Source organism: Ambystoma mexicanum, chromosome 9, assembly GCF_040938575.1.
Source record: "Ambystoma mexicanum isolate Mex_15411 chromosome 9, UKY_AmexF1_1, whole genome shotgun sequence".
Lineage (NCBI taxonomy): Eukaryota > Metazoa > Chordata > Amphibia > Caudata > Ambystomatidae > Ambystoma > Ambystoma mexicanum.
Window position 1 is genome coordinate 843,846,300 of NC_090931.1, and position 27,289 is coordinate 843,873,588.

Here is a 27,289-nt window from a genome sequence, read left to right on the forward strand (position 1 = left end):
CTGGCTCTTCCAACTGAGGAATAGAAACTAAAGAACCTACCCCTCCAAGATGATCCGCTGGGGTGAAATGGCTATGGCTGCCTGATGGCGGCACCCGATATGATATGGCATTTATAACGCACCTATAGGCACGTGTTTCGTGGGATTTGGCAGCCGCTTTGAGACGTTCGTCAGCCTTATTACCAAATAAATGTGAGTCGTCAAAGGGCATGTTGAGGGGTCAAGACTGGGTGTCTAGACTGTAGGTCAAGTGCAAATCCTGACTTCCTCAACCACACAAACCTGCGTTGCTGCCATGGCTCTGCTGATACTGTCAGCAGAGTCCAGACCTGATTGAAGAGACTCACACATTGCCTCTTTGCCATCTCTTATCAGGTTCATGAAACCGTCTCTTTCCTCCCCTTCAGGGATGTGATCAGCCGCTATAGCTACACAGTCCCACAGGGTGAATGTGAATTTTGCCAGTGCACATTTAGAGTTCGCAGATTTTAATGCCATGCTTCCAGCCGAAGAAACTTTCTTTGACCAGGTATCAATACGTTTATCAACCCTATCTGGAGGGATAGTTGGGTACACAGCTTGGTTAGAGGCAGACGTAGCTGCTTGGACCACCAAACTTTAGGGTGTCAGATGTTTTGACAGGTAGTTTGGGTCGCTACTGGATGTTCTGTATTTTCTGGTGAGGGCTCTATTAACTACAGGACTAGATTCCGGAACGTCACAGTTTGCCATTACTCTTTTTTGGAGTGCCGCATGAAAGGGTAGTATCGGGTCATTTCGTGGACCTTTGTCCAATATGTCTGTGAGATCATCCTGCTCAAATGAAGGAGCAGGTCTACTCCATCCTAACACATCTATAACCCTAGTCATCAGACTTCTGTATGATACATCACATGATGAGCCTGGTCTGGCTTCCCAAAGTCCAATTCTGGAGAAGTGTCAGCACCACTAGCCGTTTGTAGGATATCACCCTGACTCGTGTTTCCTCCAAGATGAAACTTTCTGGGACATTGGGAGAATCTTATGTATATTAGGAGTATCCAATTGAATGCCAAAAGGTGGGGCATCATAGGATGTGTCATAACTCTCATATATTGAGGTTAAAGACTTGAAAAATTCCTTTTTAGGTAAAGGTTTAAACACCTTTTCCTGAGGTTTTTGTGGTAAAGGTGTCGATGACTCCACTGCCGGCTTCAATATTTTGGTTTTAGACTATACTGAAGATTTCGGCATCGATGGCGTCTGCTTTGAGGGACGCGACCCTGGACCAGACGGTGTCTTGGACGATTTCTCGTCCCATCGAGGACTCAAAGAATCTCGAGACATTTTAGGCTTAGGACCCAGGCTCGAGGGTTTTGCCATGGCCTTATGCTTGTCGTCGACTGTACCATGGCCACTTATTTTGTTTTTTGAGGAGGACGAGGTCTCTTTCTTGAGGATTTTAACCATTTGTTTTCTGAAATACTTCCACTCATATTTAGTAGAGGATTTAGTCGGGCAGACTAAGCTTCTTTCGTGAAAACAATGAGAAAGAAAGAAGAAGGAGAAAGAAAGAAGGAGAAGGAAAGAAGAAGAAAGAAAGGAGAAAGAAAAGGAGAAGGAGAAGAAGAAAGATCTATGCTACCTTTTGTTGACTTTTTTGAAGATGAAGGAGTGAGATTGTGTTTTTGATCTTTTTTTATGACGAGATTCATCTATCGACTCATGGGACGACCCAAATTTCGGTGGAGTAGAAGGGGATTTTGGGGCAACCCTACCCACTGACAATTTAGCTTAATGCTCTTTTAAGGCCTTACCTGTCATCGACTGACAGGATCGACAGTAAGAGGTTTCATGCTTGACACCCAGTCACCAGATGCATATTTCATGCAGCTCCGTGATGGACATTTTGGCGCCGCATTTTAGGAACTTTTTAAAACCGGTCTTCGGAGTAACGGATGTCGAAGACGAGGCCATAGCGAAACTTTTCTGATGAAAACTGAAGCGTGGCGTAATTCTCAAAGCCATCGCATTCGCAGAAAACTGCAACTGAAGCGAACGTGCGCTGCGCTTGGTATATATACACTCGATGATGAAGTCAACCGAGATGGAGGCCCTCGAGGGACATCGGGTCGACCGTGTCGACACACAGTGCCCTCTGCCGAGAAGACATTTTTTTCCAAAGCAGCTGAAGCTGGAAGCGAAGAGATCATAAGATGAAGAATACGTGAAAGGACACAATCCATTTGAAAGAGCTCTTACCAAGTGGTAATGGCTAGTGGCCGAAGTTAATAAGCGCATATGGTCCTAGTCTGTAATCAGCGGATAAGAGGAGTGGGACAGTATTGCCATTAAGCCATTCCATGTATAAAGGGTAACCTGCTCTGTCTAAACCTAAGAAAGACAAAGAAGAAACATTGTAATTTGGAACACAAGACTTAAACAACAGCCATTACTGCCCTCTGCAAAGGAACTGGCAACGTTCAAATGTCTCAATTAACAATTAAGCAATAATACCTGCAGAGGCAGCTTTGAACACTGGAACAGCCCTTTGACCAAGGTATAGGCCAGAGCAAAGCAAAGACCTTGACACCAGACTTGGGTTACTTCATCGGCAGATCATGCCTGCTGACATGATTATTATTTCAATTAGAAAACCAGGTCCAACCACTGAGGTGCTAAGTCTTTTTTTTAAAATGTTTTATTTTTTTAATTTTAAAAGGGAGAAGAAAATAAAAAGGCCACAGCCCGAGCTTAGCCCCTTTTCTATTGCCATGGCGGGCAGGGACATAACAAAGGACATTCCACTAGCACTGGGGGAGGGGTGATTGATAGACTAACCTCTGCTATAAGTGGGCTTGGTGTTGTGGATTTGGAGCACAGGGGGAGCAGGGGATCTGTGGGCCGAAGACTGGTGTGGAAGAGCTCTAGACAGAGGACGATTGTTGTGAGGCAGGTGCACAGAGATCACAGCTCACTCCTAAAGCGGGCTGAGACAAGTAGTTTCAGCCTGTGTTTTGGATTTTCACCCACCCAAGTGTGAACTGCCTTCATTAGAAAGAGAATTTTTCCTTTGGATCCTGGTCAAGTGCAAGGCAAATGTTCTGATTAATTGTTACAATTTCATGATAGAAATCTAAAAATTAGAATATACAAAATGAGTCATCAAGGGACAACCTGTCTCTAGAGAGAAGAGAGTAGCAGGATTGAAGTTTGATCTGTTCATTTGTTTGAGGTAAGCCATGTGGTGCTCAGCATACAGCTTACAACAAGAGCGTGTTTACTCAGGTAGGTTAACGAAGAGGGGCAGGCAAGGTTGAAAGTATGGTCTCTAGAGTATAGCGACACGAAGTTAGCAGTCATATAGAAGACAAAGAAAGGCAACAATTGTGGGTTGGAGTATGTAATGGGCCTTGTAAATCACAGTCTAGAGTTGTGCCAAATGGTCACCGGCAGCCTCCTAAAAATAAAGACATCGTTACCAACCTTGTAATAATCTATTTGAAGGACAACATTTTGGTGTGGGTCAAACACATTCTTGAACACTTAATTTGCCTGAACTAGCATTGCTTATACCCATCAGACTAACATGCAATTCAAATGAGATTTGTTAACAGATATTAAAACAAATGAAGGGGTCCATAAATGATGGCTCTTAAAGGGGTGCCATAAGTACATTTTTCCAACGTTATCGACAGGCCACTTCAGTACTTTGAAGGCTTTTCAAGGCTGTATGGATCTATCCAAATGGCTCTGGTCAGTATATGGGCTGTGGCATCATAATTTATATGACGACAAGACAATCTATTTCCCTGCCTCTACATTAAAGATGTTGGCTAACCTAACAATCGTCATACTGTTCCCCGTAGATTTCTTACTAGAGTGGCAATACCAGTCAGGACCATCTTATGTTTATAATGGGAACATTGTTGGCATGCAGGCAGTCACTCATACCCGGGTATATCTAAAGGAAATATTGGACCATAGAAGGATTTTAATGGGAGAGCCCCTACTACAAACACAAAGCAATCTCATGCATGCAGTCATGGAATTTCTCAAATGACACAATATGCTGAGGAACTCCAGGACACAAATACCAATGTCAATATGCCACCCTTTTTGATTAACGTGGTAAAATACAAAAGACATATGGACTTCTTACTTGAAAAATGTATGCGGTTAACTTTGGAAAACACATTATTATTTTATTATTGATTCACAAACACACCACATGCACACACACATGGATGTTCCTGTGATTTTAAAGAAAGAACTCATTAAGCAATTTGTGTAATTTTCAAATGGGATTGTTCTAGTTACTAGAGGTCAATGCTACCAATTATTGTGGCCTAATGGAGAACAAAAATCAACATCCCATTAATGCCTGCCAAAGAGCAGGTTCCGCTCAGGTCACAATATATTCAGAGCGGTATAATTTACAACAATAACATTTAATACACACATCAAATAACAAACCAACCGCTGAACACGGTACTGGCCTTCCACAATAAAAACAGAGGATTTTTTTTTGTTGATTCTTGTTTAAAAACACCTATAAACAGCTCAGGCTCAACCCTGCCTCACCTTTTCCTAAAAAGCATCTGCATATTTCAACATTTGTCCAACCGTATTAACTAAATTGGCTAGCATGGGTTTACAGTATACTATAACCCCATCTCCAACCAAGCATTGCATGAGCTATACTTGCAGGATATCCGCAGTTGTGTAGGAAATATTAGGAGTGACAGACGATTCTGACTTTTTGCTCATGTAAGTGATGCCATCTAAATGTGAGCCAAAATGCTACTGCTGTCCAGTGATGATAATATGCCATGAAGGAAAAAGATAAATCCTGGGTGTTTTGTGCACTGCCTCGAGTATCAAGTAGCAGCCGTTCCAAAATCAGGCATTTGCTATTATTCGTAACGACATAGGTTTCTTTAGGGTCAGACAATGGGCATGCACTCTGGCAGTCTCTTTCGTCAATCACAGTCTACCATGGCTGACAGTTGCCGCACTGGCCATCAACTTTGCACCCAGGCTGGGAACCGGGAGGAGGCCTGTGCAACCGAAGCAGTGCCATTAAGCATAACCAAAACTGTCTTTAGCAATGCTTTTGGTTGTTGCATGAGAATCTCATGGTATAGTGCTGAGCGACTTTGTGATTTAAGAGTTAGTCAATACTCTGGGTGATTATGATACAGGGTTTCAAATAGTTGGGAGCCTTGTAAGCTTCATAAAAGTAATAACCAGGAGCTACTGGCGATGCCCCAGGCCAAATGATGCGTTTAGCAATGTGTATAATTGAGGTTACGAACACAAGTAGAAGGGTGGGCAAGGGAATAGTTATGGGAATGATAAAAGGAAGTGTACGATAGACTACAGTGCACGAATGTTGATATATTATAAATTTTACTGTTGTGGTATGTTTTCACTTCTGTATTGGTCAAAATAAAATAATACATTTAAAAAACACATGTAGAAGACATATCAAGCATAACAGGTCATATAGAAAACATCTAAAGTGCGCATCTCATGTGGAAGTTAGATCTGCAGGGGCAAAGCATTTGTCTTGGAAGCAAGACAACGCAGAGCAACACAGGTTCGAACCTTGGTCCCTCGTTTAGGGACTGGTATCCCGTGTTAAGCGTGTAATAAGAGGTAAATTAATTAGCTCATTATTACCCACATGTTGCTCGGGTTTACAGAGTAATGTCCAATACCAAGGAGCTGTTTTTAGCTCCTGCTCATCAAATCCTTATTTCGATTCCTCTGGCATAAGAACTTTATCACGTGAAAGAGATCCATTGTGTTTTCAGAGTTTATGGGAATCGATTTTAACAGACAAGCGCTATAATAGGTTAACATGTGTTTTTAGTGATACCGCATTGTTACGATTAATGGCTTTTATGCTCGCAATAGATGTCGATAGTAGAGGCGGTTTGTGACTTATGGTATATATATGTTCCAACTAAAATCTCATGGTATAGGAATTGTGACTTAAGTGCCTTACAAGAATGGATGTGTGTGTGTAGTGACAATGCAAGGTAAACTTCTACTGACTGTTGGAAAACGCACAATTCTTTTGTGTGGCATGCTCTCCATTCAAGGGCTTTGCTGCCAGATTGTTTTTGATTGCCCCAGAGTTGGGTGCCCTCTACTCACCAGCCCAACCAGTGTACACCGTGCCATCGCCTGGGTCAGCTGATTTCAGCCCTTTTTCCATCTGCTGCAGAAGTTCCCAAATCTTATTCTGCAGACGTTGTGTGAACTCGGGAGTGAGCTGTAGATACGAAGAGAACAGACCGAGTCAAAGCTTAGCAGCGGCATAAATGTGCATTTCTGCAGTAAAATACTACTATTGTGATGGGAAGGATTCATTCGCAAACCAACTTTCAGGCAGGAGGGCAGGTATGCAGACACGGTAAAATAACCCAGACTACCAAGATGTTTTGTGTTTCTTCATTATTGTTCGTAATGCTGTGCTATTCAATTGTGGTTGGTCTCATTTGATGCAATATATAAAGATTTGTTAGAATTATGAAAAATCTTTCTATAAAAATTAGCATACGTTGAATTTTCGACATCTTTGTGGGTTGAGGTCAGGTTCTAGGAGTGATAACACCCTGCTCTCTATTTGAATAGCACTGAAGTCAGTATTACAGCAACAGAGCAGATATTTAGGGCAAATATGCCATTGTACCGTGCATTTGCTATTTCAATCTTTTTTTCAATTGCCATTTTATTTGGTATTTTAGATACAGATTCAGAATGGTTTTGCAAACGTTCTTCAGTGAGCAACATGCAAGGATTCAAAATTAAAAAGGGATCCCGATAATGCCCTGGACGACTGTTCAGACCCCCTTACCCCAAAGGCTTATGCAGAGTTCCTTAATTGACTGAAGGGTCAGCAGGAGGGTTGGGGTGTCATTTATGACTAGCTAGTGATTTTCACTGCAACCACTGTACGCAATCACTGGCTGTAGCAATCTGAGGGTTCTCTTTGACAGTGATATGAACATTCAACAACGCATTACCTATAATGACGGCTGCCAGGCTTAACCTCCAAACATCCACAAAAATCTATCAAGTCAAATCACTTTATTTCGGCAACTTGCCATAAAAGTATAAAAACACATATAGATAAACATGTAAACATTATAAATAACACAGATCTCAAGAGCACTGCAGAGTTCCAGCAAATGCAGGAGTACAAAATACAGACTTTGTTCATACGTTTCAGATACCACAATGTTACAAATTAATTTGCTATGGATACAAATAAAAAGTGAGGAGAAACAGCTATATACATTTTAGTCAAGCCTTTTGTGTCTCCCCTGTTTGTCATTATTAAGGGCTAGGCTACTTTTTTGAACCCATCAACTAGCACAAATGGAGGAACCTTTCACTCAACTAAAGATCTTTGATCAACCTTTGTCCTTAGCAGGGTAGACTACTCCTCCAGCCTGCTCCTAGAGCAGCCTCTATTCTTCTTGGCAAGGTACACCATTTTGATGGCCAGACCTTTAAATTCCCCACATCCGCAACAACCTCAAGCCTGGGTGGCTGTAAGGTGCAACCTCCCTTGAATTCCTTGTCATCTACAAATATATCCATGTGCTAGCTCCTCCAACGATTCCCTGCTACACTTGGTTACTGTAGCTGTCCCTACATCTCATCCACCAATGTAAGGCACTCATCCATGGGATTGTACAGCCAGCCATACTGTATCTGCTCATGCAGAGAGTTCAGCAAACCTCTCATCTATTACCAAATAAAATGTGAAGTATTTACAGTAGTGCCGGAAGTAGGGGTGCTGCTGCACCCCCTCATCTCCTAAAAGGGGTCCAGCATGTGAGGACAATTATGCTGCCTTTTAAATTATTTTTCTTTCCCCATGGCTGAGCTACAATACTTGCCTGTCCATTTTGATTAAGCACAGTACACGCGGCTGATAATTATTATAATGTTATTCAGATCAATGTTTTACCTACTGCAAATTCAGACATTTTTTAACTTGAACGCAGTGGCCCTTTCTGCGGACTATACAAATTTGAAAGGAGAATGCTATGGCAAAGGGTTCTTAACACAAAGACAATCATCTACAGCGGTGACAAAAGCCAATGTCCCCTCCGACCCCCACCACCCCCCAGATCAGCTTACGATATGCTCCATCTTTCGTGTGTGAAAAGGTACAAGTACTTGTTGACATGCTCAGTAGAGAGGGCAATGATTGGCTAGACTTGAATTGTGATCTCAACTGTTTACTTCATGGCTACAAATAATATACACTGGCGGGCCCTGTGACATTACCAATATTTCTCAGCAGAGCAGTCATACTGTTTAATGGGGCTGCATCGACACCTCAGGAGGATTGTAATAGCTTTGATTGTGTCTTACAAGACAGTATGAGCACATCACAGAAGAGCTGCTATTATCTTCTGCACTGTGTCATCATGCGCGAAAGGAACTACCCTATAGTAAGCATGACAGGAACCTCAGAAGTTTACAATTTCATTGACTGGCACAGCACCAGCAATCGGAGCACCTTTATTTCTCAGAAGAGCAGTTCTGTATCTGTAAAAGTCATGTCAAGATAGGTCTGAAAAATCAGTTAGTGCAAATCGTAAGAAAACGTGTCGGACAGTAAAGTATATAGTGAGTTCTTGATAGCTATAGGCAGGAGGCATACGCTAGTGGGGCATAACAGGATGGAATTAATGGGTGTGTATGAAGTTGTCTTGGTCTGGCACTACCCTTGTTTACAGCCGCACATAGGACCTTGGTATGAATCGAAAGGGGGCAGGGGGGTGAACATGCCATGATCGATTAGCTTTCTTTCTGTCCCTTCCGTGCCAGAAGGGCCTTTCATGAGCGAAGGGTTTCCAATCCTATCTCATGGCCACTTAAGAGTTTCTCCTTTTATCTTCAATATACCAAATCGCCCTACTCAGGGCAGCAGAAACGAGGAGTTTCCCTTTGTTAGCGAAGGAAGAGCGTACTTAAGGAATTGGCTCTTTACAACAGTGAGTAAAAAGTTGTCAAGGCTATTCAGAGAATGGGGAGGGGCCAATCTAAAGATGCACCTACACCACTCAAAGACACCTCAGCACATTACATGCATACACGTTACTGTAGGACAGATAAAGAGAGCGCTCCAATCTAAAAGGTGTAAATCAGTCCAAAACAATGGAGGTACTTATTGGAGGCATCAAACAAACAATATCAATGCATCTAAATTACACGGATTAAAAGAGTTGAATGAAAAACGAAAAAAGCCATATTAAAAATTGAAGGCTAAGAGGTAAATTAAAGATGTAGCTTTGGGGCTGGCACCCACTTCGCTTTATTCTCAAATAGTTAAGAATTGACAGGAAGATGAATCAGCTGTGAACTTATCTGATTTCTTTGCTAATGTTGGAACTATCCCACAGCAACCCACTTTCTATCCAACACAATGTACCATTCCCCAGTACAAGTGTATAGGTGGTTCAGAGGCCAGCAACGGGTCCTCGAACCTACACTTCAAAATATAGTTAGTGGTGCGGCAGTTACCTCCGATTCAATCGCCTGCAACCCACTCAATGAATCCGAGAACACCACTACCTTCTCTAACAGCGATCACTCCAGGTCACGTGACCAACAGAATGAGTTGAAAAGCCGGGACGGGAGCCAGGTTCGCCAGCCGTTTCCCGGTTCCTGTGTCGTGCAGCTTGAGGAGACTGCAGTTGAGCATAGAATTGAATGGTGCCTTTCATATGACATGCCGCTACGGGCGGCAGGCTGTCAACTCTAACGTTTTTAAAATCCATGGCACAGTAATACATAACATGATGATTTGTAGATTTAGTGAGACATCAGATGCATATGTCTTACAGGTTCAACTGGTGAACACACTTTGAAGGTGGATGAAAGGACAGAATAGAATTGGACAGGTTAGTACATTAACTCGAAGGTCAATTATCATTGACACAGCACTAAATAACATACAGAGCTTACTCATATGTTATTCTTTATTCTTTATTCTGTATAGTCCACAACACTAGAACAGTTACACCTGAAGAAAGGACAGTACGTCCCGAAACGCGTAGTGTGGTGTCTAAAAGAAGCCCCACATCGGGAAGACTTTTTTTGCTGGTGTGGTTCTGCTCAGATGTGACACAGAACTGTGATTGTTACACATGAAAACATGTATCATATCTGATGGACTGTAAATTCATTGTAATATGATTCTATGATGACGACTCTTCTATAGAACGAATGGGGAGGAGTTGGTTTAATGAAAGACATTTTTTGTAAAAAAAAAAATTCCACTTGAGGAAAGGAATGCATTAAATATATATGCAATTATTTTCTGTTTGTGAACATAGTTAAACTTTGTCTTGCAATAAATACCTCTGAATAAGGCATACAAAAGATTGCCCATACTTGAAGACCATCCCATTGAGTTGGGTCTTTCACCGGCTTAGTCTGGTGAATTTTTGTTGTTGTTAAGGTTAGATAATGACTCGCACAACAAAGTGGCTAGCCACACTGCAAAATGGCTGGTCAGAAAATAACCCAGGGACAGACTCAGACCCGATTGTGCACAAGAGATGTTATAAATCAAAACTACTGGTGTTTGTCCCAAAAAGACAGACTAGGGAAAAATAAACAACTGTAAGCAGAACAAGGGGAAATTACCCAAATGCTAGATCAACCGACGTAAGGAAGTGTTTACACAACATTCAGGAGTAACGAGGCCAGCAAACACTGTAAAAGAGATTGAAGTGAATGCTTTTGTTGATGGACTTTACCAAAACTGCAACAGCAGCTGAAAATATTATGTGTTGATTGGCAAACGAAACTGCTGTCAGAACTGGCTAAGGTTGGCACGTCATGGGCAAAAGAAAGAAAATACTGATAACAAGCTTATGGCTTTAAAGTTGAAAAATCTTTAAGGGAAGACTTCCAAAGGAAGAAGGAGAAGATTCCAGTGGCAAGGCGGACGAGGACGGTGCAGGTGATCAATGCAGAATTGTCAGTGAACTGGTTTTAGGAGCTCCACTACTTGTAATTATTGTAAAAAGGAGGACTCCTGCAAAAAAGAATGCCGCAATAGACCACCACCAGCATTTTGGTCTTCCTTTCCAGACCCAATCCCTGTTGCACAATCTCGGTGAAGCAGCTTTTAGACAAAACAGCACTGCACCAAATTCTCTAAATCAATATCAAGAGATGATAAACTCGCCATAAACTCTGATATATGCTGATTAAGAGGCACCATGTGCAACGTGTTATAAGGGGGTGGTGGGCTATCGCTCTCATGTCTTGTAGATACTCCAGTACATCTGCTGTCTTTAGTGTTGCCAGTTTATAAGAATTGCATTGTCACAAGAGTTGCCAGTTTATAAGAATTGCATTCTGCATTGTCACAAGAGAACTGGATTCATCCTAGGGGTCCCTACACAGAAACATTGTGAAACGCACCAGCAACTTGCATATTATAGCATTCCATTGGACACATTGGCTTCAGGTTTTTCCAACTTGTGTTAGTTCTTGAAAACCAAGGAGGCTGTCCACTGGTTTCATCCCTACAGCTCCATGGATATGTTTGGGCCAATAGTACACTTAAGGTCTCATCAGGAGTTGGGCGGAGTGGGTAAATGTGGCGGTAACGCTTTTATCACCACATTTACCACTCCTGCCAATCCAGAGTATGGCCACATTCACCCCCACCTCTGAGCTGAAGGTGAATGCACCAGGGGTATGGGCTTTTTCACTGCCTTTACTGCAGGTGGTATTTGTGCCGGCGGTAATAGCGCATCCCATCCCAATGGGGAATGGAGATTTACTGCCTTAACACTACTCGTGTCCCGGCGCAAATATCGTCGGACCGAGTAGCGGTAACGCAAATTGTGCTGAGCGGTATCCCGGCGCAATTACCACCGGGATACCGCCCAACATGTGATGAGGCCCCTAGTGACATCAGGTCGCCCCTCATGCCACCTAACTCGCTAGGCGCCACCCCTCTCCTCCCTGCCACCTGGTACCGCTTAATCACTCCTCTGTGCCCCTATGTATCCTACCCCTCTCCCAATGTATATCTGTTCTGTTGTATACCTCTGTTAAGTGCTCCATTATGTCTCCGTATTGTTACATACCTCTATAAAGCGCTCTTGCTTCTGAAAGCTAGGTCTGCGCTCAATAAATTCCATAACAATAATAATAATAATATGTAGTGCATTAGGAATAAAGTCTTCTAGCCTTGCTGCCTGATCTGAAGAGGTACAAATGAATGCTATTAATGTGCATGAATAACTTGGTGCAAATAAATATTTATTGCAAACATTTCTTTTTACAGTTACAAAACTTTTACTCGCTCATAAACTACTCCCATTCCGAATGGGACTTACTTTTTACTCCCTACAAAATAATTGTACTCCCAACTTTAAAAAATAGGGAGTACAATACTGTCACTTAAAAATCTTATCTGGAGTACTGCATGCACCTCTGTGCCAAAGGTAAATCAATTGCTGGTTATGGCTTGCTCCCTTCAGAATGGGATATAAATTGCCCAGTTACCAATGTGTATTCTGGGAGGTTTAATAAATTCATAGCTCTGACCAGAGTAAGCCTATTAGTTGATCAGAGTTACGCGACTTACAGAGGCTCACAATATGCTTTTGGTACTGGCCATGATTTTGATCAGCTTTGGAAACCAAGAGGTGACTTTGCATAATCAGGTTTGCTTATTAAAAACAAAAAAACAAAAACACTATGCATTTATCACTCAGCTGGGGAGAAGTGGGGATGGGAAGTAGTTGTTAAATTAATGATGTACGATTGTGAACTCGTGTACCCAACACATGCCATTTAAGACAAGGTAGCGATACTTTGAGTTAGATGGGGATGCAGAATATACAACATTAATAATCAAACCGACTCAAGAAGTTGGCGAAATACGTCTGTTTTAATATCAATTATCTAAAACAGTCAATAAGGCGATTGATAGGACTCAAATTAATACAAAAGGAGTTGTCTTTTTCGCCAAACCAAATGAGGATGTGCTTCCAGCAAATAGTAAAAACCAAGGCCAGTAGATTGTGAATGTCATCACTCGATAGACCCATCCATGCATTCAAAGTAATGTGTCAGACAATAAACGAATCTGCTTGCAAATTTCATGTATCAGCCAATTTATTGTAGGTCGATTTCTGGGATCTCTCAGGAATACACAAGTATTGGTTTGTCGTCCAACAAGATAAGGATGCTCTTCAATCAAGAAATAAAAGACATTCCAAGCAGTTTGTGAGTGTCTTTGTCAGACAGGACCATCTGTATTTCCTGTACAGAACTCAGGTAATTGGAGGATTTGCTCAATTATGGCTCCGAGCAGTCTCCTCACGATTGGACCATTTTTAGGATCTTTCAAAAACATGTGAATGTCAACAGTTCTCCCAACCAGTGCAGGATATGCACGAAGAATGAAGAGGAAAACAGCAAAGATTATCCGACAAATGTTGCCATTAGACATCACCATGGGTGCCTCCAAAGAAAAACTAACGAACGAATCAGGGAACTGTTCCCTTTTCCAGTCATCGAAAAGGAATTCAAGATTTGTCATTTTTTCCTTCTTCTGGATCTCAAGGTCTCACAGTCCAATGTTTAACAAACTCCTGTGGCTCATGTGCAATGGATTTTTCATTCCTTGCTTAGCAGCTACAAAGAGTGTCTCGGATGAACCATAGTACAATGTACTCTTTTTATCTGTCTATGGACAGTCTCTGTGTCCTTCTTCCTCGTCATTGATCTAGTCTGCATATGCTGAACTTCTTCTCCGTCCTCGCTTCCGAATGGGGCGGGGGTGCAGTGGTCTCACCGGTGTAGATCTTCCCGTCTCTCTACAACCTTACGTCCTCCGCTATGAAAGGACCATTAAATCTGGGCTGGTGCCATTTGTGGGTAAAGTTCCCGATTAAAACTTGATCTCCTGGAAATAGTTCTGGCAATAATAGTTGTTTTGGTCCGGTTGCTGTATGGTCTTCATCTGTGTTCTGAGACCGGCACCCCGTCCGCTTGACTTGGTCTGAAATGACAGAGATACTTGTAGTCATACATGTTAGGTAAGCACGTAGCTCATATCCTAACAATTCTGCTGTTGTCTGGGCATCACTTCTAATCCTTGATGGAGGAGTGAGAGGCATTCTCATTCGCCTCCCCGTTACTTATTCATGGGGCATGAGGTGATGGTCAGAGCCTGGTTGATTCCTCAATGCATATAATGCAAAAGGCAGGCAATGCAGCCATCCTTTTTTCAATGTTAGCTTTAGCTTGGCCATCCTTTTCTTGAGCACACCGTCGAGTCTCTCACATATCCCATTTGCTTGCGGGTGATAAGCTGAGGAAAACCTATGCTTTATACTGAACAATAAGCTAATTTGTTCAAGCACTTCAGTCACAAAATGTGGGCCATTATCTGATCTCAATACCTCACATATTTCCCAATCAAGAAAATACTTCTCGGACTAAAAACTTTGCAGCGCAAGGGGCGTCTGGGTGTGTGCATGGACTAGCCTCAACCCACCTAGAAAAGGGGTACACCACCACTATCATAGACCTATATCTATTACAGACCTGCAGCATATCAACATAGTCAATAGGTAAATGGTGAAAAGGACCATTCGTTCGGAGGTATAACTCCTCTGACTGTTCGCAGCGTATGCCAAGCAGTAAGCTTTTGACATACGATGCAATTTGCTACATAAAAAGCAACATGTTCTAACAAATTCGGTACAAACAGTCCTCCGTAATAGTTGCTGCAAGGCTTTCCCTAGTGACATGTGCAGGGTAGTGTAGCTGTTCCAACGCCACCTTTAATAAGGCTACAGGCATCACTGGTTTACTAGTTCTTTCCTGTCACCACAATCCCTTGTAAGGGGATAAGGAACACCCCCTCCGTGTCCACAGGCCTTTCTCATCCTGTGGTGCTCCACCTTGAACTTCCATCAATTGTATCTTTGATAAATAATTAAAGCTTTCATTTACAATCATCATCAGCACCATTCTTTCATTCACATCAGGCATATCAAAGCTCATTATGTCTGTTGAATATGCAACTCGTTTCGCTTCTTTGTCTGCGGCTTGGTTTTCATGTGAAATAAAGTCTTTTCCCTTAGTGTGCACTGCGCACTTAACTATTGCAATGGCTACTGGAAGTTGTAGTGCTTTAATAAGTCTCTCCAATAAGGGTTGCTTGTTGTACTGGAGTGCCGTCCGCTCTGTGGTAGCCCCTACTTTTCCAACATGTTAGCCCTGCGTGCACGGTCAACGTCATGTAGGTAGAGTCAATGTACACTTACTTCCTGGTCTGAGTTTCTCTCGAGCGCGGCAATCAGCCTGTGCCGAAAAGCGAGATGTAGTCTTACACTTATTACTTCAAATTCCCCTTCAGCTCTTTGCCTTATTACAGCGGCACCTGAATACCTATGCCCATCAGTTTTATCGATCTTTGAAGAACCATCAATAAAAAAGAATCTCCCCAGCTGCCAAAGCATTTTCTTTCATCCTCAGGATCTCATCATAGAATTGCTCATAATTTGAGCAATCATGTGCTTGCTCGTGTTCTGCTAGTGGTTCATCTACAAACGTGGCAGGGTTCACCGTTTTACATCTTACTATTTTCATCGCTGGATTCGATATGATCACCTCATAAGCAGAAGCTCTTTGAGATGTCAAAGTACCTTTAGGTTTTTCCAAAACAACAAATAATGCATGCTCAACAAACAACGCCATGGAACACCCCATTACTAGGCTAGCAGACTTCTCAATAGCGAGCGCGGCAGCTGCCAAAGATTGTTCAAAGGGAAGTGACCCATTATTACTGGGTCCAAAATCCTACTGTAATATGCTAAGTGCTTGTCCCCCAGGTGGTCCTCTGCATGAGTACCGCTGCCATGACTGTTCCATTTGTGTGCGAAAATAAAAATAATTCCTCAATTAGGAATCCCTAAAACTCTTCCTCCATTTTCTCAGTCCATGCAATCTTTTCCTGATTTGCTTGAGCCTTTTTCAGGGACTGCAACAATGGCATTGTGAAATATAATCAAATACCCATGCTCTTACATAGTTGCACAGTCCCAGAAATTGCTTCATGTGCTTTATCGTGTGCGGTTTCGCCGTTTTCAAAATTGCCTTAGCCCTTTCAGGTATGACTTTCTTTCCTTCATGCGAAATTAACTGTCCTATGTATAACACAACACCTCTTCTTGGCAATACTGCAATTTTTCTTTGTCCACTTTGCATTCTTTCTTGGCTAAAATAATTATAAGCTGAACTGAATCATGTCTGCACTCTTCCTCTGACATGCTGCAGACCAAAATAGCATCTACGTTTATCAGGTCCCAGCGCCGAAATCCTACAGGAGCAGACTAATAGCCCACCAGATCCCCCAGATTGGTTCACCGAACAGTTAATGTGAACAACTATTGAGTTGACCAAACTGGGGGAAAAGGGGAAGTGGAAAAAATAAAAAATGGTCAGGATTTCTCTTGCTTCCTTGGTCTTCTGAGTGTCTCGGAACTCAAGATACCTGCAAGCAATATAAGTCTGGTTAATCTTCCAACCTAATTCAAAAACAACAAATTATATTCACCACATCAAAACGCACTGGTTTACTTCAGTGCCTCTGCTCTTTGCCTAGAGACACCCTTAAGGGAAGTTATCTTCTTCTTGGAATACTGTGTTGAATAATTGCTGCAAACTTTGTGGCACTTTGTCTCTGTTCCTTACTTATTTTCACTAGAACTCCGTTTGGTCTTTTGCTTCCAACTGCTTACTGCCACTCCCACCGAGACTCAGTAGTACTTTTGACCTTGTCCCTTAATGTTTTACTCTGGTGAGAGTTTCCGAACTGTATTGTATTCAAATATTTCCTCTTACACTTCTAAAACTTATTAGACTAAAGTTTGGTGTGCTCAATTCTTCATATTCTTCTCTTACTTATAAGGCTTCTCAAGTTATTGAATTATGTACCTACATTGGCTGCGTGGCAGCCTGTATTACACTTGACTTTAACTCTTAACTGAACGTACCCCAACACGTTACTTAATTTTTTCAAACTAGCTGCTTGCTCCCAAATCACTGCAGCTGAAACATTCTTCCAACTGGCTTCACAATTTAAACTAGCACTTTTGACTTACCAGTATCCGATCCGTGTGTCCATCACCAACTGCCTCACAGCTGCTCGGTTCTGACACGCTATGCAATTCACTGAGGAAAAATTATGAAAATATTACTGTTTGCTTCCTCTTCACATCGACGCACACAACTGGGTCCCTTCCTCTAACTCTGCCAGACTCCCGACACGCTTGCACTAAGACTTTACTTGTTTCTGCTTTCTCATGCGCTTTCCACTTTCAATTTTGCCACACGCTAGGAAGCAACCCATGCAGCTTATTATACTTTAAAAGGTCTTTACAACGTTAACTCTAAACACTTGTTAAACTGCTTAAACGTTTTGCCAGTTACTTTTGTAGACTTCTACTCAAAACATATTTACATTTAATTTAGAAACTAAACTTGTATTTAGATTATTTCACTGTAGACTCTTTACAGATTGAATTTATCACTATCACTTTATCTGAATACTTCTCAGGGGCTTCCACTAAACCTCTTCTTTAAGTGTAGTTTATTTTCTCTAGTTTCTTGGTTTCCTCTGGAGCTCTTAAGCGCTGTGACCACTTTCAATGGGATCATGAATGAAAGGCAGTTTAGAACCTCTCCAGAGGTTCCAAACTGCATCATAATAGTCGGTAGGGGTCTGGAGCCAATCATTACTGAGCAGGAGGTTCACCATCCTGGACTGGGAGAATGGCAGCTGTCTAACATAAGGTCAAGGAAATATTGTAAACTCAACCCAAACACCACTGGCAGAACAAAGCCTCCTGTAACCTGAAACAGGACAACGTATTGCAGGACGACACTTGGCAAATAAATATTGCTTAAGTCAATCTGCAGGACTATTGAAAAAAAAAAAATCGATGGACTCACAATACCCCTGGGGTAATCGTATGCATTTTAACTCAGTCTACCTCCTGGTATAAATCCGTTGCCTCCTTGATCGAACTGCCATTGGTCATTCACCTGCGGCATACCTGCTGCTTGCTGCGATTCTGGCCCTTCTCCACTAGTTAACATTGCCCCTTCTATAGCAAACTTTGATAACTTTTTCTGTACCAACTTAGCCTCCTTAATCTTCCTACCATCTTCTTTCTTTTGATTTTTCCTTCAACAAATGGCAATGATGCGCTATGGTCAGCTATATTTCTGGCCATGGTTTTGCCTCCATACCCACCAGCTTCTTAAGCAGTCTCTGCACCTTGTCTGGTAGCCGTTGACATAATATATGATAGAATACAGGTATCGATTTCCCCCACACCTCACACATTTCCAAGCTCCATTGCTCTTTCAAATTCTGAATGTAAATAAGCGGCTCCTCCCCTTCCTGCATCTTATGTGCCATTATAGCTCCCATATCCAACGTAACAGGATATTGTACTCAAAGCGCTTTCCAGACTGCCGCTCTACAATTATTAAATGGCGCTCCATCATGAGCTATGTTCTGGGCAGTGACACCTGCGTATCCTGCTCTCGAACAAACATCATCAGTTCCCTACCCAAGTACAGCTGCTAGAAGGCCCTTAACATCCCCTATAGCTAACTTATTGCCTCCTGTAATTTTCTCCAATTCCTAGATCCATTCTCCAGCACCAGACGTCAACTTCGGGAGTTTACACCTTAAATTATCCTTATCCTTTTGGGGCCATGGTATATACTGCGGTGTGACTCCTCCTTTTTCTAACAATGGGAACTGCGAGATCCCAAAATCACATTCATCCCCCCCCCCCCATCGTCTGCCTGTCCATAGCAGGGACAATGGTTCCACACAGTCTTCTTCCTGGTAGTGGCCTTATCCTGCTCACTTAAGGTGGCGAGTCCCCCCGCTCACACTATGGGATCGCCCTTTAGGTCGATCTGGCCACACCAGGGGTTCTGGCGTCCTCGATTTAGGTAGGTCCAGATTTGACCATCTCACTTCCCTGTCTGTCGGAGAACACTCCTCAGGACCACATGCACTAGCTCCCTGCTCCCCACGGAAGGATGCCCGGTCTTTGTCTGGCATATCTTGTCCCCTAGTGTGGCTTCCTTCTTTCTCATCTATATTCAGAGTCAGTTTGTCCAAAGACAAGGCTCTATGCTCGAGACTAAACAAACCTCCCTCTTTGCCTTGCGATTGTGCACCTTCAAATCAATAATTTTTTCCTTTTTTTTTTTATTAATTTTCGGTCCTCATCTCATGATAAACCTCATCAATTTTCTCTCCAATGCTTCTTATACCAAAATTATCCTCTAGATCTGCTCTAGACGGTCCTGGCATTGGTTCATGTGTCGGGAAGAATTCTTCTATGTCCTCCCATGCTACTACTGGATTAGGTTCCATTAATTATTTATCTATGCAATCAATGTCGCGTGCCCTTTGCCTTCTCTAGAGTTCCATTTCCTCGTCAAACTCTTGTTTCTTTGCTTCCTCCCTAACCCTTTCATCTTCCTGTCTTTTCACCTCTCTTGTTTCATTTGTCCTATGTACTTCTTCATCTCTGCGTCGTTGCATTCTTTTATCCCTTAATTTCTATTCTTCCTCTCCTTCTCTTTTCTAGCCTACCTCGTTCTTCGATTGCTCTTTGCCTGTTATCATACTTTCTTTGCTCCTCTGCTCTTTACCGTTTCTTCAACTGTTCATCTTGACACAGTTGTTCCTGCCTTTGTCTACTCTTTCTTTTTGCCTCATCTTCTTTCAATAACTTCTCTTACTTTATCTTTTATTTCTGTTCATCCTGATCTTTTTGTCTTACTTCCTTGATGCTCTTTCCATCAAGTTTGAACAATATCTGACCGGCCATCCATTTGTTCTGTATGAGCCCTACCTTGTCAGCTTTATCTTTCTCTCCTTTCCATCTCTTTATTTCTCACTCTATATGTTGAGCCATACCTGATCAATCACTTCTCTCCTTGTCCCGTGGGACTTTAGGGATCGCATCTCTTTCTGGAGTCTTTTCGGGACTCTTGTTGCTGCTACATGCAGGCGACTTATACGTTGGTTTGCTAGACCGTGTTGCTGCCTTAACCTCTCTTAAAAGATATAATCCTTCATCTTTCGTACTATCGTCATTTATTTCAGGCACGGTAGGGGGAGCAGAAGGCTCTTCACCCCCTCTTTACACTGGTTAAGCATCCAGTATTCAGGAGGCGGGTGTTCCCTTTCCTCCTAGTACATCTGGTTGTATCAGTTGTAAGCTAGCTAACCTCTTCTCTATCTTTTTTCCCCGTGTATGCTGTGTGCAAGTATGTCGTCATGTGTTGCAAAACTGCTTTGGACAGCGATCCCTCTTGTGGTCATGGCATAAACATTTTATATGCCGTACCCTTAACCCATTCTGCACTGTACTGTTTGAGCTTGGGTGCGTGTTTTGGCAGCTATCTGATCTGCACAAGTGTATAAGCGGAGTAATATCCTCCATCATTACTTCGTCACAATTGACTGTGACAACTTACCGTTATTTTACACAGATACATGCTTTCCAGGAAAATACTACAATATGAGCGTGCACCATTCGTCGCAGCTCCAAGCCTGTATATCACATTTACTTCAATCTACTTATTCAATGAACATTAACAGTCAACTATATAAATAATATTTCAATTCTCAATGTTTCCATCAGTCTATTTCTTCCCTGTTCTTCAATATTTCATTTCTACACTACATACACTATATACAATATACAGACGGCAAACAAACTGACAGACTGGCCAGCCAACATATACTTCCGTCAACCCTCCTCGTGACCATTCCTGCCCCTAATAATGACTCTGATCGGAGTATGAACTGTCCCCTTTAACGATCCTTGATCATTCATAGCCTAGATACGTCCACTTGGACTTCAGGATGAGTTCCTTCTAAACGCCCTTGATGTAGGATTCTGGGCTTATTTATATAGATCGCTCCTCGTCTATATTCCTTAAACTAGGATGATGTTCATCTTAAACACAAAAAATAAAATACCCCAAACCAACCCTCTGTTACTCTTTGCCCATTATCAATCTTCTCCACACAGTGCTCATTCAGTTTGCTACCTCAGTCTACTCAGCATTTGCGTTTTCGACTTCCGACCCTCGGGATCGTCTCCTCCTCAACCAGCCGCTTCAGACTTCGGTCCTCTCAGCTTCGCGTAGAAGTTGGGAGGGAGTGCCGCTTGAAAAAGAGGGACCCGTCCCAGCTGTACTTGCACGTTTTATTTTAACTAGTGGCCACTATCTACAGGGAGCTTCAGATTCCTTCAGCCAAATGGCAGAGGACGTCCGATATTTCCAGGACTCCAAAGCTTACTAGGTCCATGGATTTTTAACCATCCTCTCTCTGCTACCACGTGAACCCGTGTACCCAACACAAGCCCTTTAAGACGAGGTAGCAATACTTTGAGATAGATGCGGATGCAGAATATACTCAAATATCAATAATCAAACTGACTCAAAAAGTTGGCAAAATACGTCTGTTTTAATATCAATTATCTAAAACAGGGAGTTACACCGAACATCAACGAACTTGCTCGATCTTCTCGCTCAATGCATTTCATTAAAAAAAATGTAGCTTATATATATTAAAAACTCATCATGGACGTCAACCTACACGGCAAACTACAAAAACTACTTGGGAAAGTGATTGGTTTAAAGGGAACATCTAGGTATACGTTCCATACTTGTCAGGGAAGGTGATTGGGTCTCTACCGTCAGGTGGGGCAACTAAGCCTCCTATAGTTTAAGTTTCGATGAACGTCAGCAAATACACAACGTCCCATTGGTGATACAAACTATAGGGATCTCTATTACGTGGACCTCTATAAATGGTTGGCACCCTTGTACGCCTCTGTAATATTCCACACACGCAAGCAGCAAGAAGGCTAGCATCCAGGTGATGGTGGGCTGGTCATAACCATAGCTTCCCACCACTTGGCCTGCCATCTACCATCACTCTTGCCTTCTTCCAGTAAATTAGCTGTTTGAACAGTGGCCTTGGAAATGTTCTCTGCCCTGGAGAATAAGAGGGAGTATAAGTATACTATGGGCCTCATTACTAGTATGGAGGTAACCATGCCGCTAAAAGCTAAACCATACCGGGTACCAGGTCCCGCAAAAGGGTACTTACCGGGCCATTCCGACCTTGGAGGGCCTGGTAAATCCCTTTCGCCGGACCCTGACCCGGTACATACCCATTCCCATATGAGCCACCATAAGGCTCAATGGGAATGGGGAGGATGCCAACAACGGGCCCGTTAATATATATGTATATATGTTGGCGCATCGCTGCACTCTATTCAATACATAGCCAGCCTTTAAGAATACTGTGTCTACTTGCGTTACTGCATCTGTACAATTGTAAAATGCTTGATGTCTTCTTCAATATTCTGTAGCATGAGCATCTGCACCTTGAGCCCCAAACGTTGCTCATCTTTGACACCTCCTCTTCAGTGCCTATAGAATGTATATGGTCTTCAGCTTCTAGTCTCTTTTCTAGGTGCGTTGACTCTGCTTTTCATGACGTCACCAATCTTCTCTTCTGCTCAGTTTTCACACTTCCTCCGGGATTTCATTCAAATGGCCATCATATTGTGGTGAATGCAAGTATGGCTTCCTCAATGGGATCCTTACTTCCAAGATTCTTTTCTGTATAGGTATTTTCCCCTGGTACTGCACGTGTCTCACTCTGGTTCCCAATATATAGGCAGCATGGGAGAGGAGCTTTGGGTGGGGGTACTTGGCTCCACCACTACAGTTGCATCCATCTGAAAATCCAAAAAGTGTTTAAAAAAAAAAAAATAAACACAATCACATGCTTCAATTTCCACCGGTCTAAAATGCCACCATGCTATCAAAATAAATCACAATTGTCAAGTGTGCAGCCTAGCAACCCATTTGTGAAACGGTATTAAAAAGGAAATGCTTTAAAGGAAGCTAAAAAAGTGGCTTTTCGTCCCTCAGGTGGATTTTGTATTAAAACCAACTAATCAGGTGTAGGTTCCGCCATTCTCCTCATTACAAAAGCTAGCTAATGTACAAGAAATGTATCCAGAATCAGAAAAAAGCTCTTGGTTTAAGGCAGAAGATAGTATGCGCATTGACAGCCTTTGGCAAGATCAACATGGCCAAGAGGTACAGTTGTCCTACTTGGCTTGTATGTATCACAGACTTATCCATACAGGAAAACAGGGTACCATTGCTTTCCTGAATCAGAACTGTATGAACCAGTTATTTCCTAAATTGCTCATATGTACTGTAGACAATGTCTCATCTGCCAACAACACAGCATAGGCAAGAAGTGAAAGCAACCAAAGGAGTGCACCCCTCGCCCTGGGGACCCTTTGTCAATGTTGAGTTTAATTTCATACAAATGCCGAAATGCATTGGGTACTAGTTCCTACTGGTTATTGCGTACACCATTCCAGGATGGGTTTGACACAAATACGTGCGTGTTGCAGGGTTGACCAGCAGTAAAGGTGCAGATTAGTTTGTTTTTTTTGCCCCGGTTTGGAGTCACTGCAAACATACATAGTGACAAAGGGACCCACCTCTCAGGCTAAGTTGTGAAGGAAATGTGAACAGCACTGCAAATACAACAAACTACATCCACCCGACCCCAAAATCCCCCCCCCCCCCAAACCATCGAAAATCAGCTAGGAAAGTTAAAAGGTACAAAGGAATCACCAAAAATAAAGAAGCTAAAATTGTGTACTGAAACCCACTCGAGGTACGATTAGCGGAAATAAAGGTTTAAGACTCTGCAAAGTCTTGATTGGCTGCCCCATGGATCTTCCCTCATCAACAACACTTCATGCTTCTTATATAAACACTCATTTAACCAATGACATGATATTGGAGTACTGTAATAGACTCAGTACCTTTATTAAGTCGATTTACTCAAGGTACAAGAAAGCAGAGAAGGCAGGCATTCATTGGAGCCCATAGACTATGTATATGAAACAGTTTGCCAGCAGAAAATGTTGTTGGCCCCTCCAGGTACATTTCACCACCAAAACAGCGGTTACAGTTGAGGAGCTACCTACATGGGTTCACACAACCAACTGCAAGAGACGTGAAGCTCCTAACAATGATGCACCATCAGTGACCATTGGCGTTTCTCGATTTCCTAATACGTTTCATAAACAATGACTTGGTCATACAGGAGATTTTTTCAACAAGATCACCACAGCCAATCAATCTGAGCAAATGCCATTATCACAGTAGCAGAGACAATGAGTTGACTGTGGTGTAAAAATAAGTATGTAAAGATTTGGCAGGGAGGGGAGCCGAGGGGTTGCAGTGTAGATTACTTGCTAGGCTTCATTCTAAATACAGATACGTGCAAGGAGGGGCAGGTCCTTCCTTCATGTATAGCTGTCAGAAACTGCATGTTGGATAATGTCTCGTAACTTACACTTGCTACTAGCCATTTTCTAGTGATTTTGAACTCTTGGTAACTAGGAAATGGTGTGCTCTATGCATGTGTAATAGTGAGGTGGTAAGTGATGGTTATGGCAGGCTAGCAACTTGCATATGCCAACAAAGATAAAGATGGTCTCCTTTCCCATTGTAAAGATTGGAAAAAGGCCCTCCTTGCATTAGTGGGGGCACAAACTTGTTCCTGCCTTGTCCTTGTTTAAATCGTCACTAAATGTTAGACAAGGGAACTACTGAGGAACTCGTCACGTTTCTTTGTGTTGGTCAAGGTCTATGTCTGCTTCTACAGTTTGGACCACGCCTCTATTAATTCGGGCCCTATACTTACCAAACTGGAGACAAATGACCATATACAACATAAGTGTGTTGCAAAAACAATTTATATAGTACAAGTGTATAATGCTAGTAACTTGCAACTTTAATTGTTTTAGCTTTAAATAGTACTCTGCCAGTACCTTTGATCATGCAAAGACTGGATAACAGCCAAACATGCAATTGTTGAAAGGCACATATGACTGTAATTTGTGCATAACAAACAACATTTTATACAATGGTACAAACTACTTTTGGAAGTGCAGCTCGGTGCAACACTGCTCCACGCCACAGTCCCCAGTTCTACATGGCAATACCATTTGCAGTTTAGTGAATTTAAACAGGATCTAAACAGTAGCACTAACTGTTTCAGCAGCAACGCCAAACATTTCTAGGAATGCGCTATGAATTTCCTTGTTACCCTCCTGTCCAAGTCTGACGTACGCCGGTATGGTGAACACAGAAGGAAACATTTAAAGTTACAACCTACTAGCCAACCATATAAAGTCACTTCCCAGCTCAATTATAAACTTGCACACATGCTTCAGATAAGATATGGAAGTGGAAGTATTTTACTCCCTATTTTTTTGAATTGGGAGTAAAAATTTAAGTTCAGTTCCCGATGAGGGTATTTTATAAGCGCGTAAAAATAGGTTTTAACTGGAAAACTAAAATGTGCTTGTTATAATTATTTCTTTGCACCTAGTTATTCATACACATTAAAAGTTTACTTTTTCTGATCAGGCAGTTAAAACAGTAGTTTCTTCCTGTGGCACTACATGCACTACAAGTCCAAACATATCCATGGAGTTTTGTGAGTGAAAGCAGAGGCACAAGGTCCTATGCATCTGTTTCCTATTTTTTTTAGGAGTATTTCTACTCCCCATTTTACTTTTTGGCCAGTATTTGCCTATTTTTAGGGAGTAAAAGTAGCTGATACACTCCTTATCGGTAGGGCTGCACACAGCACATATTTCTTGCTCACCAAGAGTCAACCATCACCACCCAATGGCAAGTGCAAATTTTGAGCCCTAAACACAGCACACTTTTTCAACATCTTGACTTCCCAATCACTGCCCCATGACTGCAGATCTCCTCGAAGAATATTCCTCATGCTACAGTACAAACATGTTAGTTCTTTGGGATCATGTGACTGTATTCAGGAGAGTGTTCTGGATTCCTTCACCTCTTTCTAGGCAGAAGAAAAGACACAGGGTCTGGGACATCTCCTGACCACCTCTGCACGCCGCAGGAGCAGCGTGGACATTAATACATCAAAGGTAAGCCGTAATGGGCTTTCATCATGCCATTTGTTAAAATGTCAAAATTCGTCCTACGAGCGCTAAACGGCCGCTACATTGCCTGAAGAACCTTTATTTCATCATCCGTGGGAGCGAAATTGTGAGGCACGCTCTGTTTAAGATGTATATCCTTTGCAGAGGCCATTTGCCTATTTAATTTCAATTACCGAATTTCTTTTTTTTTTTAAATGGCCACCTCATCCATGTGTTGTGGAGTCCATTCACTGCGCCTAGCCAGCTGCCTCTCTGATTGGGCAGCCCTGCAAAGAAGAGCCAATCCCGGGTGCTGGCAGGCGGAAGTTAGCCCCCTCTATCAAGGCCCCTCAGCAAGGCTCCTGACTGGCCCTGTCCAGGCCTGGAGTTCCCCCCCCCCCCTCACAGCACCTCACATTCCACCACCTCTCTGCCTCATGAAACTGCAACCCAGCATACAGCCAGCCTGTCCACAAACTTGTGCCTCTGGAGATTTCTCCCACCAAGAATACCTGGGAGTCATGTCCTGGGCCCTGGTACGCCTTTCTTACTGACTCAATGTACCTTTTCCATACTGCCTTTTCCAAGCCTTACTATATCCATTCTCCTTAATGCATTTCTGTGCTTCTTGTAAATTTCGAATCCTGGGGTGTTTTTAACAACTCTTCACTCCTGTTTGCATTGCAGATCTGTGCAGTTTGTAAAATTTGAATCCTGGTGTGTTAAACAACTCTTAACCCCCATTTGCATTGCATTTCTGCGCTTTCTGTAAAATTCGAATCCTGGTTTGTTTTTAACAACTCTACACTCCCATTCTTGGTAATCAAGTGTTTCTATTGCATCTGTTTTTTCCTCGCTTGTGGCTAATAGACCGCCTGGTGAGTTGGTCTGTGCTGTGCAGTCCCTCCATCTCATATCCTTATCTCTTTGCCACCCATATGGCACTCACCATCCCCCTCCCCACCATCTAGTCTAACTGCTATACTATCACTCATCCTCCCTCTCTCACGAAGTCTGGAAGGAAAATGCTTTAAAAAAATAATTAAAAAACAAAACGACATCCTGACCACTAAGCCCAGTCTACCCATTAAAGACACCTACATCAGCACAAATTCCAGACAGATTGTCACTGATATCATCTTTTCTGTCCCCTCTCCTCACACATCCTCACCAGT

The 27,289-nt window shown here is 42.4% G+C and overlaps 1 protein-coding gene across 3 annotated transcripts in view; it reads right to left on the reverse strand.

Moving 5' to 3' along the window:
• LANCL1 (LanC like glutathione S-transferase 1) overlaps nucleotides 1–27,289 on the reverse strand; it is a 675,259-nt gene that overhangs the window by 592,126 nt on the left and 55,844 nt on the right. For all 3 annotated transcript variants that reach the window (XM_069615910.1, XM_069615911.1, XM_069615909.1), the window contains exon 3: nucleotides 6,145–6,262. In XM_069615910.1, coding sequence (XP_069472011.1) covers nucleotides 6,145–6,262 — 118 coding nt within the window. The remainder of the gene's footprint in view (nucleotides 1–6,144; nucleotides 6,263–27,289) is intronic.